A 13,496-nucleotide genomic window follows, 5' to 3' on the forward strand; every position below is an offset into this window, starting at 1 on the left:
CCCTTATCATCACTTGATATTTTGAGTGATGCAGAAAATAAGGACACACCGAGGGGTATGTCTCTCACAGCAGCATCCTCAGGGAAGGTAGTTTTCTGGGGAGCTGGGGAACAAGCCATGTAATTGTAGCTGCTCTAAAGGAGGTCTCAGCTCCAGTTTGGGGCTGTGGGAAAGGTTTCTTACCTTAGCTTTTCCCTTAAAGATGAGAAATGTGTGGCACAAAAGAGCTGCATGAGAGCAAGGGTTAGATTTCTGTCACCTCAGAAAGAAGATTAGCAAAGGGAGCTGTCAAGTGAGAGGAGATATCCTCTGCCCATGCTGTCATGCTAGATGCCAGAGGGACATTCCTGTCTCCTTGGTGACTGCTGCTAGCAAGACCTCAGCCTGGCTGTGGATTTTCCAAGTTTCACTTTGTAACTGCAAAACCCACTCGTTTGTTCTTTTCTCTCTTTTTGTTTCCTTCTCCTTTCCTCCTGCCTCTCTCCTCTATTCCTACTTTCCTCTGTCATTTCTGCTACTGCTGCTGTAGTCCATGGAGGCAGTTAGAGCTTGCAGTGCCCCAAAAAATCCTTTTGTGCCTAGATTTTGCCTTCTCTAACCTAATGCCAACCTTCTGAAAGTACCTGAAACCCAGAAATAAAAACTGGTTTTGATGGTATGCACTTGAAATCAGATTCATAGCCTGTTCTAATGTGCATTGAAGGCACACTGGCTATCCTTGAATAAAACCAAGTGCTGACAAATTCATTTTCTCGAATAAGAGTATCCTCATATTGGCTGGAATAGGAGGTTGGCTATTACCGACAAACTCCATGTGCAGGCAAGTTAGTGCAGCGAGCAAGGGCTGAAAGGAGCCGAGGCATGACTGAGCCTCATAATTATACCTAGATTAGACTTTTGCCTGAGGGCAAGGCACGGCAAGAACAGCTCTGAACTCCTATCGTCCTCGCCTGTAGTGTTTGAACACAGACACATCCCTCGCTGTCCCGGTGAAGTCAGCAGCGCCAAGCCCGGCTGGAACAAAGCCCCGTTATCTCTACAGGAGTGCTGCTGACAGGGCAAGCGTGAGCTTGTTCTGGGCTGTGCTCTGCGGTGTGACCAGCTCAGGTTTTCTCCATAGGCGCCCTTTTCCAGGAGGGTTTTGGGGGGCTGCCAGAGCCACACAATACGGGGGAGAACCGGAGTGGTTGAGCTTCCTCATTTCATGATGGTACAGGTACACCTTGGACCACCTCTGGAGAAGGTGATTGTCCTCCCCTTGAGCTAGTGCCCTGACCTTGGTCCCAGTACATGTCCCCTGAAGCTACCACAGAACTAGCAGCAAGTGAACTCCATCCTCTGGGTGTCTGAGGTGTCATCAGAGAGCAGCTGTCAAATTTCCCAGGCATCTCATCACACAGTGATGTGAGCTGGGACTGCAGCCTCCTGGAGGCACACTGCTGCTCAAACACCAGTGCTGCCTCTGTGTTTGATTAACAAGGGATCAAGCGAGTCCTTGCTTGGTAGATGCAGGCATGCCAGAACTGCTTGCTGGAGTTGTGGTGGTTTCAAGCTCCAGGCATGCATGGAAACTGGGCTGTACCAGTACCTGTGCTAGCCCAGGGAACCTGCTGTGGCTCTGACTACAAAGGATGCACCATTTCTCTACTACTGTCATTTGCCACAATAGTTTTGGGGCTTGTATGTAGTTAAGAGGGAAAAGAGTGTGCACTGCATGAACCTTGCATTGCTGGCTGTGCTTGTCTGTGTCCAGTACGGCGTGGGGTGTGAATACTGAGGATCATCACATGGTGGTAACCTGTGCCCTCTGCTCAGCTGATGAGTGCCCAGTGTTGTCACCTGGGCTCTGTAATGACTTGGTCTTGCAGGGGGTGAATGGTGTGAGTGCAGCGCTGTATTTAGCTTTGGAGTCTAGGAAAGTCTTGAGCCAAGAGTTCTACTACAGCAGAGGCAGCTTTGCTACTGGGTGTTTGTAATCAATGTCTCTCTGTCACACTCAGTGAAGTCAAGGTTAGATGGTGTAATTTCTACTGGTCTGTGGCTCATCACAAACTGCTAATTTTGATTGAACAGTCACTCCAGTGCAGCAGACCGGTCGTGTACCTGTGGATCAGACACTGTGAAGGACTCTCTGGTCTCTCCCCTGTCTGTGGACAGGGATTATTGCAGATGGGAAGAGATTTCTTGCACAAATGCTGGTTTCAGGTTTGCTTTTAGCTATGTGCTAAGCTTCCACACAGACTTTGGACAAAGTTAACTGGGTGATACTTAGCTCTGTGCATTCTTTGTAAAATCTTGTGCAAGCCAGAAAAGATTGTCAATGGTAATCATGGTGATTAAATTAGATCACTTCAGGGTTTCAGCCTCCCCAGAGTAAACATCTGTTTTCAATACCCCAAATAGCAAGATGCTGCACTATAGGCAAACTGGGCCTTAATCCAAGGGACTGTCATTATTTACTGGTTTTTTCTATGTATCTTCCTTTGCTTTTCAGTCTATACCATGTTGTACTTTTGTGTATACTCTTCTTTTGTTTCTTTTCAGCCATGTAGGAGTACACATTGTGGTTGCTCAGTATTGAGTGCTTCTGTTGCTTGCTATTGAATGCTGGTGCTGGTGTCATTCCAGTTAAGCTCTATGTACCTTTTGTCTCTGAAAATCAATGGAGAGCAAATTTTAAAAGAACTAGTTTTCATAGTACCTTTCATTAAAAAAAAAAATTCCATTTATGTTTGCTCATGATGAGGGAGGTTTCTCAGGAGGTCGATCTGGGAGACAAAATACAGTTTGTGCTTTTAGTAAACATCAGGAACATTTCTTCCTGTAGAAAACTTTGAATGCTTTATAGTCACTCTCATCTAAGTGATATTCCCAGGCATTTTTTTGTTTCCAGCAGATGTTGCCTTGTGCTACAGTCTTGATTTTCAAACAAGTTAAGGGTCTTGGGAATTCTCTTGAGATCTTGGATAGAAATATGCAAGATTAGCTACCACAGGCCATGTTCGTGCTGCAGGTGTGGCAGTAGAGGTAGAAGGAAGCACCTGAGGTGACCTATTGCTAGTATCTTCCTGTGAGGAGTGAGGGGTACAGTTCCAGATGAGCAGTGGTTGCAGGAAAAATTAGATTGCAGCAAGTTCAGACTCCTCTGGGACTTGGGAAGGTGCTAAGGTATTGTTTGTTTAAACACTGCAGTGAATTGGGAGCCTTGCAGAATCGGATTTGACAAAGTTTGCTTAAGGTTCCTTAAAACGGGGAAAAAAGAAACACTGAAAATAATTGAGTTTCTGGTGCTTTAAAAGCTTCTTAATGTTCCTCAAGTTCTTTTTTTCTGCGAAAGTATGTTCTTTTGATTGCAGTTCAGGCTTAGCAGAGTACAGTACATCTTGCCACAGAATGAATAAATGAGCTCAGTTCTGCAGCTGCTATTGAATGACGATGTTGGAGCATGCCTTGGCTTATCAGTGAAGGCTGCCTAATGTATTCCACCCAGCCTACCTGAGTGTGCTCTGCAGCAGCAAACCCAGTTAACTATTTTTCTACCTGCCGTATGAATGGTTTTAGCAGTTAAGGGAGTGCTTTGTTTCATAGTATTGAAGTAAGCCATGCCAGAGCATGCACTGGCTGTTTCTCAGATGCCTCTGTTGCTCTCTGCAGCCCAGAAAATGCACCAGGAGCTTGCCACGGCACAGCCTGGCCAGGCGGCTCATGAGCAGAGTGTGGCTCATTAGCTTTACATTCATTAGTTTCTAAAAGCCTTCAGAATCAGATTTGGAGGCATGAGTAAGAAATTTACAGTCTATCCTACCAATGTGACAGAATGTTGCTAGTCAAAAAAAAAAAAAATTAAGTGGGCCTCTCTGGACCTTTCTGAGGGATTTTATTGTTTAGCTGTTGTTTTTCAAGATGCCTCAAACTATTTGGCTTTGTGTTTGTCTGTTATGTTCAACTCAGTCCTCCCACAAAAAGTCAAATACCTGCTTTTACTGAATTATTAACAACAATGGATGGAACTTATGTATCAATGAAAATTATTCAGGTTTCCCAAGGTAATTGATTTAAATGGAGTTAAATTTAGTGGAAGCTTCTATTGGTATAATGAATGCTCATTATAGAGCCTAATGTGCTTTAAGGGCTTGATAACCTTCTCAGTAGGGAAGTCAGGCTGCTGTTTTCCAGCAGAGGCACAGATGCTGTACGGTGGCACTGCTGTCACTGCAACTGTATCCCATTGCTATGCTGGAGTGTTTCTCTTTAACCTTCTGTGGTTTTTCCTCTTGCAGAGGACCACCTCCCAGCTGGCTTCCCAACCATTGACATGGGCCCGCAGCTGAAGGTGGTGGAAAAGGCCCGCACAGCCACAATGCTCTGTGCTGCCAGTGGTAACCCTGATCCCGAAATCTCCTGGTTCAAGGACTTCCTGCCCGTCGACACTGCAACCAGCAATGGGCGAATCAAGCAACTCCGCTCGGGTAAGGTAGCAAAGCAAGTAAGCCTTCCCACCCTCCTCACTCTTCCTCCCTTTTCTCTTTACATGCTGCTAGTATTTTCTCCCTGAAACGCGATTCTAAACCCAAATGTCAATTTGCTCTGAGCTTCTTTCTTTTACAATGTAAAACCAGTTTTTGGAGCTGATCCCCTCTGGCAGGATATCGTGATTTGTTAAAAGGAGACATTAGAGTGGGCATGCATTTTGGAACATCACCTGGATATCTTCTTCAGTAGACCATCTTGATACTGCCCCAAATCCTTGGTAGGCTCAGACATTTCACTACCAACTCAGTGGGTCTCAGGTACTTGTTAATAGGAGCACAGTGCAAATCAGGATAATGTGATACTGGTTGAGATTTTACAATCAGTGGTCATATGCACCTTTACTCCTTATACAGACTCTTCAAGGCAGTGCTCTGCTTTCCGTTGAGCTCGTTACCGTCCTTACTGTGTGACACCACAAGAATAAAGAAAAATCCAAAAAGCAGCAATTATGTGGATTTCAGAGGAAGGTGGACACAGTTTTGAAATACACCATTTCTTGTTGATTCTTTTGTTTGGCAAGCCAAATACTAGCTTTTGAAATACAGACGATGATTTCTTGGGGGTGGCTAAGAATGCACTCATTTTAGCAAGGAGTTCTTGTTTTTCTACTGCACTGTTCTGTCTCCCAGGACTGTAAGGCCCATTAGAGAATTAAAGAAAATAAAATGTTGCTTTATTCACTGATGAAGTGGAGCTCCCCAGTGTGAATTAGAGTGGCTGTTTAACAATGCACAGCATAACTACGCAGCAGCTATAGTCTGAGGAAAAGAGCCCCCAGTGCCCTACACAAAGTACAGAAGGGACCAGAGCTGGAACAACTTTGGTCTAGAGAGGTCTCATGCTTAAATATGAGGCTGACTGCCTTGCCTGGCCATGATTATTTCTGGGCACTCAAAAGCCATTTGTTATGAGTGCTGCTGCCAGGGCATCACCATCTTCTTCTTACTAAGGTGAACATTTTGAAATATTTCCCCATAGCAGGAGCCTTCTGCATACATCTGATGATGCTTGGATGATAAGAAGTAGGTTTGTACTTGGAGGAGTGGGTAAGTGAGACATCACTCTCAGCAAAAATAGAACCCAGCCTGACACTCCTGATCCCACCTTGATGTACCAGTGAACGCTAATTATACTAATGCATTTATAGTTTATGAAATTTCCCAGTGACCTTTAACATATCTCCCCCACAACATGGTTTAATCTTGATCTGTTTGTGCTGGAAGAAAATATCACACTTGTTTAGTTATTCTGAGAAGCTTTAGGAAGCAGCAATAGGAAAGTGCACATGGATGTGTTTCACTTTGTAGCTGACTAAATCAGCATCAGAAATTACCATAAATGAGCAGCAAGGCAGCCTCTGATGCACTTGCTGTACGTTCTCCAGCCTCCTTTTTACAGGCACTTGGCTGCCTCTCCACCAGCTGCTTCACAAGTTTGGTGAGATAAAAAGTTTAAAAACAAACTAGTAAAGCCTGTCATAGCGTCCAAGTTTTGATTCCTATTTGCTGTTCTTGAGCAACGTCTCAATTGAATATTTCACCTGGGATTCAAACTCTAGAGCTGGCTGCTTGCTGAAGACACAGTAATTACCAAGGGAGGTGTCAAGGGAACCTTTTAGAAATCAATGAGCAGCACACATCCTCAGACTCACAGAAGAAATTGATTAGCTCTCTAATGTAGTATGGGAGGTTTCTACAGTTCAGTGCAAGAGACTTCCAAATACGAGTTTGAAGTTTTGTTTTCAGGGATCTGGTGATATGATGCCAAGATTCACCAAGGTTCTGCTGCGCCCTGGCAGGAGTGGGGAGCATGAAGCTTGCAGTTTCTCACGGGCCAGAGATTCAACCCCTGCTTGCATTTGTGGCTTTTTCCTGTATTTGTAGTGGACATAAAGTAGGGCCTGCACTTGGAAGTGCCTGAGTCCCACTTAGGTGATTGCAGCACCCTGTATGAGCAATGTGATGGCTTGGCAGTTTCCCATTCATTCGGCAAGGTGCTAATTGAGCTCTCCAACACTGTACCGTAGTTGGGCAGAGTTGTTTTTCAAAGAAAAGAGTATTTAAATAGATACCTCATTATATGGTAGAGTTTAATAGTTTGCAAAGTCTCTGCTCCATTAAGATCATATCTTATAGTCATCCTGGCATATCTGCATGAATGTCAGTTTATACTATCTCAATCTAAATATACGCTCATTTAATTTCATTTAATTAAAACCCAATAAAAGCGAGACAGATGCAATATAGTTAAAATAGCTACAGCACATTGTGAGCCCAGTACTGTGTATATAGTGTCCGACCTTCAATGAGTACATTGTATATTAATATTCAGATGTATGAAATACAGGTCATGAAGGTCAAAGCAGCTTTGGAGTCTGACTTAGAGAGGGGGTTGAGGGATGATTTTGTTTCTTCAGGCTCCTAGTATGGAATAAATAGAGGTAAAGAAGCAGCATGTTTGGAAAAGGTGCTCTCTTCTGACACTCAGAGTTATGTGGGCTGGCAGTGCTCTGGGGGCTTCAGGCAGGTCTTTGAACTTGCATGCAGTCAGATCATGTGCCCCAGGGGGCTCTGAACATCAGTTTCTAGAGTTCTGTTCATCTTCTGTCAGGTACTAGAGTTGGTGGTTTAAGACATCCAAGCCATCATCTTAGGCTTTTCTAACCCCAGAAAATTGGTGTTTTTGTCAGGACCCAATGGGCAGTTTATAAATCTGCCTTGTATCCTACTCTACCTCATTTAGTAATTATACCTGTATGTGTGTATATTTGTTTTTCCTATTATGCCTTCTGACAGCATAACTCTATATTTGGAGGGCTTTTGTAACTCTTTCTCACCCTTACTTAGGTTTTTCTTCCCAAGTAAAGCTTAATTCTATTTTAAGTCCAATTCTTGGGTAGTTTTGCCAGTAAATGTTAGGCTAATAGCTATAGAGATGAGAACACAAATAGATACAGGGTTTCATCTCTGTTATCACAGATCAAGGCAAAAGCAAGGTTTCTGACTCAGGCTGGTTGTAGCAAAATTCTCCCATGTTCATCTTGCTAGTATTTCCCACCTCTTGCAGAGAGGCTGCTTTTCTGCAAGTGCAGTGCCTCAGGACAACTCCCTGTTCTCCCCCCGGGGTGTGTAGCTTCACTCACTGCCTCTCAGTCAGTAACACAGGATCTAAGGCCAGCTCTGGGCTGGGAAACCTCCCCAGCATGCTAACACATTTAAAACTTGTTTGGCTGAACTGATTTTAAAACTGTCCAGGCATTGTAGTATTGCAGGTGATACACACATGAGTTCTGGCAGCCAATCAGTGCTGCACCTCTAACCATGTTTTAAAATCAGTTAATGATGTGGTGGAAACTCTCTCAGTATAGATCAGATTGTGCTGATGCTTCACAGTTCTTGGATCAGAAGCTCCTGAGGACTTAAAAGCAGTTCAGTTGGAATTCATACTCTCAAAGCTCTTGATTGTCTCCTGTGAGTTTCATAGCTGAAGAATTGCTCTTCCACCTTTCTCTTCTGAAAACTTCTGAACAAAATGTCAAGTTAGAATAAATAGCTATTCTGACTGTTAACATATATCTTTGCCATGTAAGGAAACTCCAAAAATTCAGAAAGCATTATCTTTCATCTAATAGAGAACTTGGTGTTACAAAAAGTATCATTCTCTGTTAATCACTTTCAATTAACTGAGTTACAGAACCATGCCCTAGATCCTAGTGTGACTTTCAGGCAATTAACTGCAAGTAAAGTATTAGAGAGGACTCTGCAGGTGACTTCAGTCACTCTCTGGAAAAGTGAAGGTGCTTCTAGCAAAGAAGCAGTGAGAGCTGGCTCACCATATCACCTTGCTGCATTTGGGCTCTCAGAGTTACCAGCAACTGTTTTCATTTAGGCTTGATCCTATCAGTAGAAGCATTACTTGCTTGGAAACAAAAGGAATACCCAACATGCCCAGAGCAAACATGCAAAAAGAGGTGGTGTCTCTTTATCCTAGTGAAGTGGCCATGATGTCCATATCCTGCTTCACTGGCAATACCCAGCAGTCAGCATCCAGCAGATGTTCAGCTCCTAGCAAGGAACAGCTTTGAGTCCAGACATCAGATAGGCATCGACCTGGGACAAGATGTAAGGACAGCCTAAAAGAATGGAGATTAAGTAGTATTATCCAAAAGGATCAGGGAACCCACACAAGGATGGATATTGTCTCAGAAAGGACTGACTGGAAAAGAGTTGAAGCAATATAGTGGCCAACAACAGCCAGTTGACAGCTGAAGTTTTGTCTTCTGGAAGAGCCTAAACTGCACACCTGGGTCTTGCTGTGTGAGGTGCACACAGCAGTTGTGGAATACATTCAGAGTCCCTGTGGCATCTGGTAGCAAATAGTCTTTCCTGTAGTACTTTCAGTCTTGAAAGGAGTTTCCCCTAAGCCAAAGCTAGGAAGTAGCCAAAAGCACTGTCAGAGTTCTCTGGGATTCAGTGTTGTACTGCCTCAGTCCTCACATGAAGCTAGCACGAGCCTTGGTTTCTCTGCTGATGTTGCTTTGGAGTGTTTTTTTGGTGGTTTAGGTTCCTACAAGGAAGTGGTATGTTGGTAAGCCTGTGATGAGTTTGTCAGCAGAGTGAAGTCCCTTCTCCAACAGAACTTCTCCACACTGGGAAATACTGACACAAATAACCCCAGGTGGTTTTCCAGTGTATCATCCTGTGTTTTTCCTTGCTTTGGGTGTCTGACTCGGTGCTTCCAGTACACAGAGAATGTCAGGGCCAGCATTTATTCCTGACTGAGGTGAATGTATGGGGTGTTACTCAGTGTCTGCTAATCATAAAGAGGAAATAAACTCTCCTTCCTTATAAATGTTTCAAACCTTTCAAACACAAGGAATTGGGTTTGAAGTTTGATCTTGGGGTGCCCTTTGCATAAAGCGGCATGGTGATCACAGGGCCCAAGTTGGCCTCAGTAACCATTTGAGTGATGACACCTCCCTCACTTGATGGACTCTATTATGTTGGCACTCTGTGGCCTGTGTACTGTGATTTGGTCCCTTTGAGGGACACACTCTAAAAGGTGATGTGAAGGATAAAGGGAAACTTCTGTTTGTTCCTTCGGGATAAGGAAATCTGGGGTCCAACTGAAAAGCCTTGTGCACACTCTGTAATGGTGTCCTCTGAGTGAAAAGTGAATGTCTTAGCTTTGCAAAGGTGAGAGAGACATGGAACAAAGGCTACAGTAAATACAGCAAGCCTCTGTGTTGCTCCCACAAGGGTTGGGGTACATTCAGAAGGATTGAAATTCAACTAATGAAAAAATAAGCTGGCCACATTTAACATTTTAGGGAATCTGCTTCAAGTATGCAGTTGCTTCTAGAGCTCTGTATAGACAATTGCATAATAGAGAAAGGGTTGAGCCTCTACAGGGAGTAGATACAAAGATTTCCTGCAAATCTTCTCAGTTCTAGGACAGAGCAACAAACCCTATTTCAGCCAGATGAGAGATAAGGAAGTAATGTTTTCAGCCCCTTGGGCTTGTGTTCAAAGTCATTGCACCATTCCCATGGGAAGTGACACACTGTGGTGATGCTTTTCTTAACTCTGAAAATTGTGGAACCGATGGGGCAGGGGACACATGATACACCAGAGGGGGAGTGCCCTAGACCAAACAGAGCAAAAATATCGCTTGGCAAACTTTCCAAACAAGCAAAGAGAAATAACCCTGTTTTCCATGACTGTGCTATTCCTTGCAAGTATCTCTGGGTATAACTGTTCTGTTAAGAGTAGCAGTAGTTACTAGGATAAGTAAGCACCAGATTTTTTATTGCAAGAGATTACCCACAACTTCAGTCACTGCAAGATTTTTTCTGATGCTTCAGTCATCTCTGGGTAGAAGACATCAGAAAATATAACAAGACATAAACTTAAAATGGGGTAATGTCATCTTGGCAGAGGAAAATGCTAAAATGAGTAGTTTGAATTGCTGCTCCTGCTTCAAAAAAGGGACTCTGCCTAAAGGAAGGGTAGTTAGGAAAGAAAAAGAATAAGTATAAATATTGTAATTACTTTTTAAAAGGCAAGTTAAATGTGCTTAAAATATGCTGCCCTTGTATTTACAGAAATTCTTTTCTTTCTTTCCCATTGGGTGATCATTGTTGTGGATAATGGAATGAGCTGTAAATCTGAGATACACGACAGTCTTGTATGCATACTGATATTTATTAATCAATACACTGAACATGATTTGACACACTGTGTCCTGTTTAACCCTATTTTTCTGTCTGTTTAAACTCCTCAGTTTTCTTTGGTAAGTGCTTGGTATTCAGATCCTACAAATCTGCATAAAACCAACACATACCATGAACTGCCTACAGATTCAATTTGCATGAATCTCTCCCTTATACTAACAGCCTTCATATGTGCAAATTAAGACCAAGGGGACAAAAGTGGGGATTAGAAGGGTTCCTTGCCAATTTGCCCAGCTGGAGCTTCTCCATCGTACTTCAGTATTGATTGTACACTGAACTCAAGACACTGGCCAGTGGAGCCTCCACTTGCTAAATACCTTGACCTCATAAAATGAACCTTTATAGATTGTTGCAACAGGATAATTTAACCTCACTCCCAGAGAAGCCCTCCTTATAAGATACTCTTCATTACAGCATGTAAAATTATCTCCAGTGCCTTATAAAGAGGGTAGGGATTCCTTTCTTCTGCTAACATCCAAATTAGGCAGGAACAAGAGAGGCTAGCGTGCCATTGTTACATTACCAGAAACCACTTCATTTCGAAATATTTCTGTATGTAAAGTTAATTCTGCGTGACACCAATTTCTTGGCCAGAGGGAACCTGATGCAAGGGTTACGCGAATGTGGAGAATGACTCAAAACTGATTTATTACGCTTTCCTCCTAGTTTAATGTCTTTAAGCAAGCAGATTTTGTCCCACTGGTCGTTCTAACCTCAAAGCCAAATTGCACCGAGTGCCCGCAACCATGCGCTTTCCACCCCTCCTGCCCAGCACACTCACAGTCACACAGCCCCAGGACACACCCTCCTTGTTCTGTATGAGGAATGAAGGAGCACTGCACCATCTCCCCTAAGTGTCCTCCATTTCAACTGCTTGAACAGTGGTGTGGGTGAATGCAAGTGGTGAGGCCAGCCAGCAGTGCCACCTCGGCAGCTTAGTTTGGCCCCTGTTCATGAGGGTGGGGACTTCAATGGAGAGATGCAGGGCTGGATGCTGCACTCCTGAAAGCAATAAGCTTTACTAACCTCCTGAGAGTGTCACTCTGACTTTTATTGCACATCAGTTTCTTTTTGTTTATTCCTGTCGCGCTAATACAAATTCTAGCTTTAAAAAAACTTTCTGCTTTTTAGTTATAATTTTCTTCCTTTCCTCTTTGTACTAATGCTTCTCTCTAATCTTATTTGCATTCAAATTACCTCACCAGGTGGTACACCGATCAGAGGTAAGAATGCTGAAATGTGCCTCCAGTTGTCACGTCACTCCATCTCCTGTCTGCCTTGTCCCTTCTCCTCCGGTGTTTCTCATCTCCAGCTTTTACTCTCAGCCCTAACTCTGCCAGTGCTCTCGCTCATCTGCACTCTCCCACTAGTGTGTTTATTTCGGTTGGGTTTTAGCGTGATTTCTTGTAGACTCATCCATTGCAATTTTGCACTGTTGAAAGGGGGTTATTCAATGGAAAGTTTGCAAAAGTTTGGAAAATGGTCCCAGGCCTCCACCACAGGAGGGTTGACATCTCTTGCAGCTCCTGAAAGTCTCTGAACTTCCCACACATTGTGACCTCGGAGGTCTTTTGTCTCGGGGTTTTCAGATGGATTACTTTGGTGTAAATGTATGGAGGTAACATTTTCACAAGAGAACAGTTAAATTAATCTGTGCTGCTGCTGATGGTCATGAAAATCTAATTGGAAGGAGAAAAATTCTTGAAAGGTTGAGCAAATGTGACTCTGAGATAAGGAACACCTTTGTGTTCCACATGTTTCTCTTTCAGATGTACTCACCCTCTAATGTGGCGGCAGAGCAGAGAACCACTGACCTTGACCCCCCCCTTTCTGAGCTGGACATACCGATGTTGTTTTGCAGCATTAAGATTTGTTTTAAACAGACAAATCAGAAGCACATCTGGCTCTTTAAGCCTTCATTAATTAAACCCACCCCTAGTTTGACAGCCCAGCCCAGTCTGGTGCACAGTCCCTGGCTAGTTTTCACAGCCTGTATGCACCAGTAATGACTTTCCATTGGAGTGTTGTTTTTTCTAGCCTAAACACTCAAAGCTGTCTCTTTAGATTAACTTTAGCATGTTAATCAGCATTATGTGCTAAGGCCCATCTGAATTCTCTTGTGATTTTGGTTACCCCTCTTGAATGACCTCTGGATTTCTTGACAGAATGACTTCTACCTATAAATCAACACAACCTCATTCATTCAGATTTCCCCCTTCTCCCTTTTCCTCCCCCTTTTCCCCAAATCACTGCTGGAAGTTAATAATATGACTCTTGTAACTGGTTCTGTTGCTGGGGGTTAATGTTTTCAGCTCCTATTAAGTGATTTTAGAGTAAAGGTGAATCGCGGTTTGATACGTATTTGCATTAAGTTGCCTCCGTAGCAAATCTGGGTCGGGGAAAAAGACTGCAAACCTTCTTTTTATATGAATGGGCTTACCATATCTGTCATTCCTCCCTTTGGAACGCTTGAGATTGACAGCTGTGATGTTACAAACTCCTTTAAACTATTTCTTCGTCTCCTATTTCTACTGCAAATGCTAAAATGAAGTGACAGATGGAATGCTAACTCCATCCGCTCTGAGCTCCCGGCCGAGCACGCTGAGTGTGCAGCCATCCCGGGGCCTCCCCGCATGCTTTGCTGCACGCCTCTCCTAGCTGATGACATTAGTGACTCAGCACCAGAACCACATGGATGCTCCATACGTCCTGCTTGGGAACTGATCGCATC

At 43.6% G+C, this 13,496-nt stretch overlaps 1 protein-coding gene across 20 annotated transcripts in view; it reads left to right on the forward strand.

Annotated features, from left to right (window-relative positions):
* Positions 1 to 13,496, forward strand: part of PTPRF (protein tyrosine phosphatase receptor type F) — a 378,483-nt gene that overhangs the window by 266,958 nt on the left and 98,029 nt on the right. For 12 of the 20 annotated variants that reach the window (XM_032117430.1, XM_032117429.1, XM_032117435.1 and 9 more), the window contains 2 exons: positions 4,281 to 4,469; positions 11,971 to 11,988. In XM_032117430.1, coding sequence (XP_031973321.1) covers positions 4,281 to 4,469; positions 11,971 to 11,988 — 207 coding nt within the window. The remainder of the gene's footprint in view (positions 1 to 4,280; positions 4,470 to 11,970; positions 11,989 to 13,496) is intronic. The other 8 variants (XM_032117433.1, XM_032117438.1, XM_032117439.1 and 5 more) reach the window with 1 other exon arrangement.

This window comes from Corvus moneduloides, chromosome 9 (genome assembly GCF_009650955.1).
Source record: "Corvus moneduloides isolate bCorMon1 chromosome 9, bCorMon1.pri, whole genome shotgun sequence".
Taxonomy (NCBI): Eukaryota; Metazoa; Chordata; class Aves; order Passeriformes; family Corvidae; genus Corvus; species Corvus moneduloides.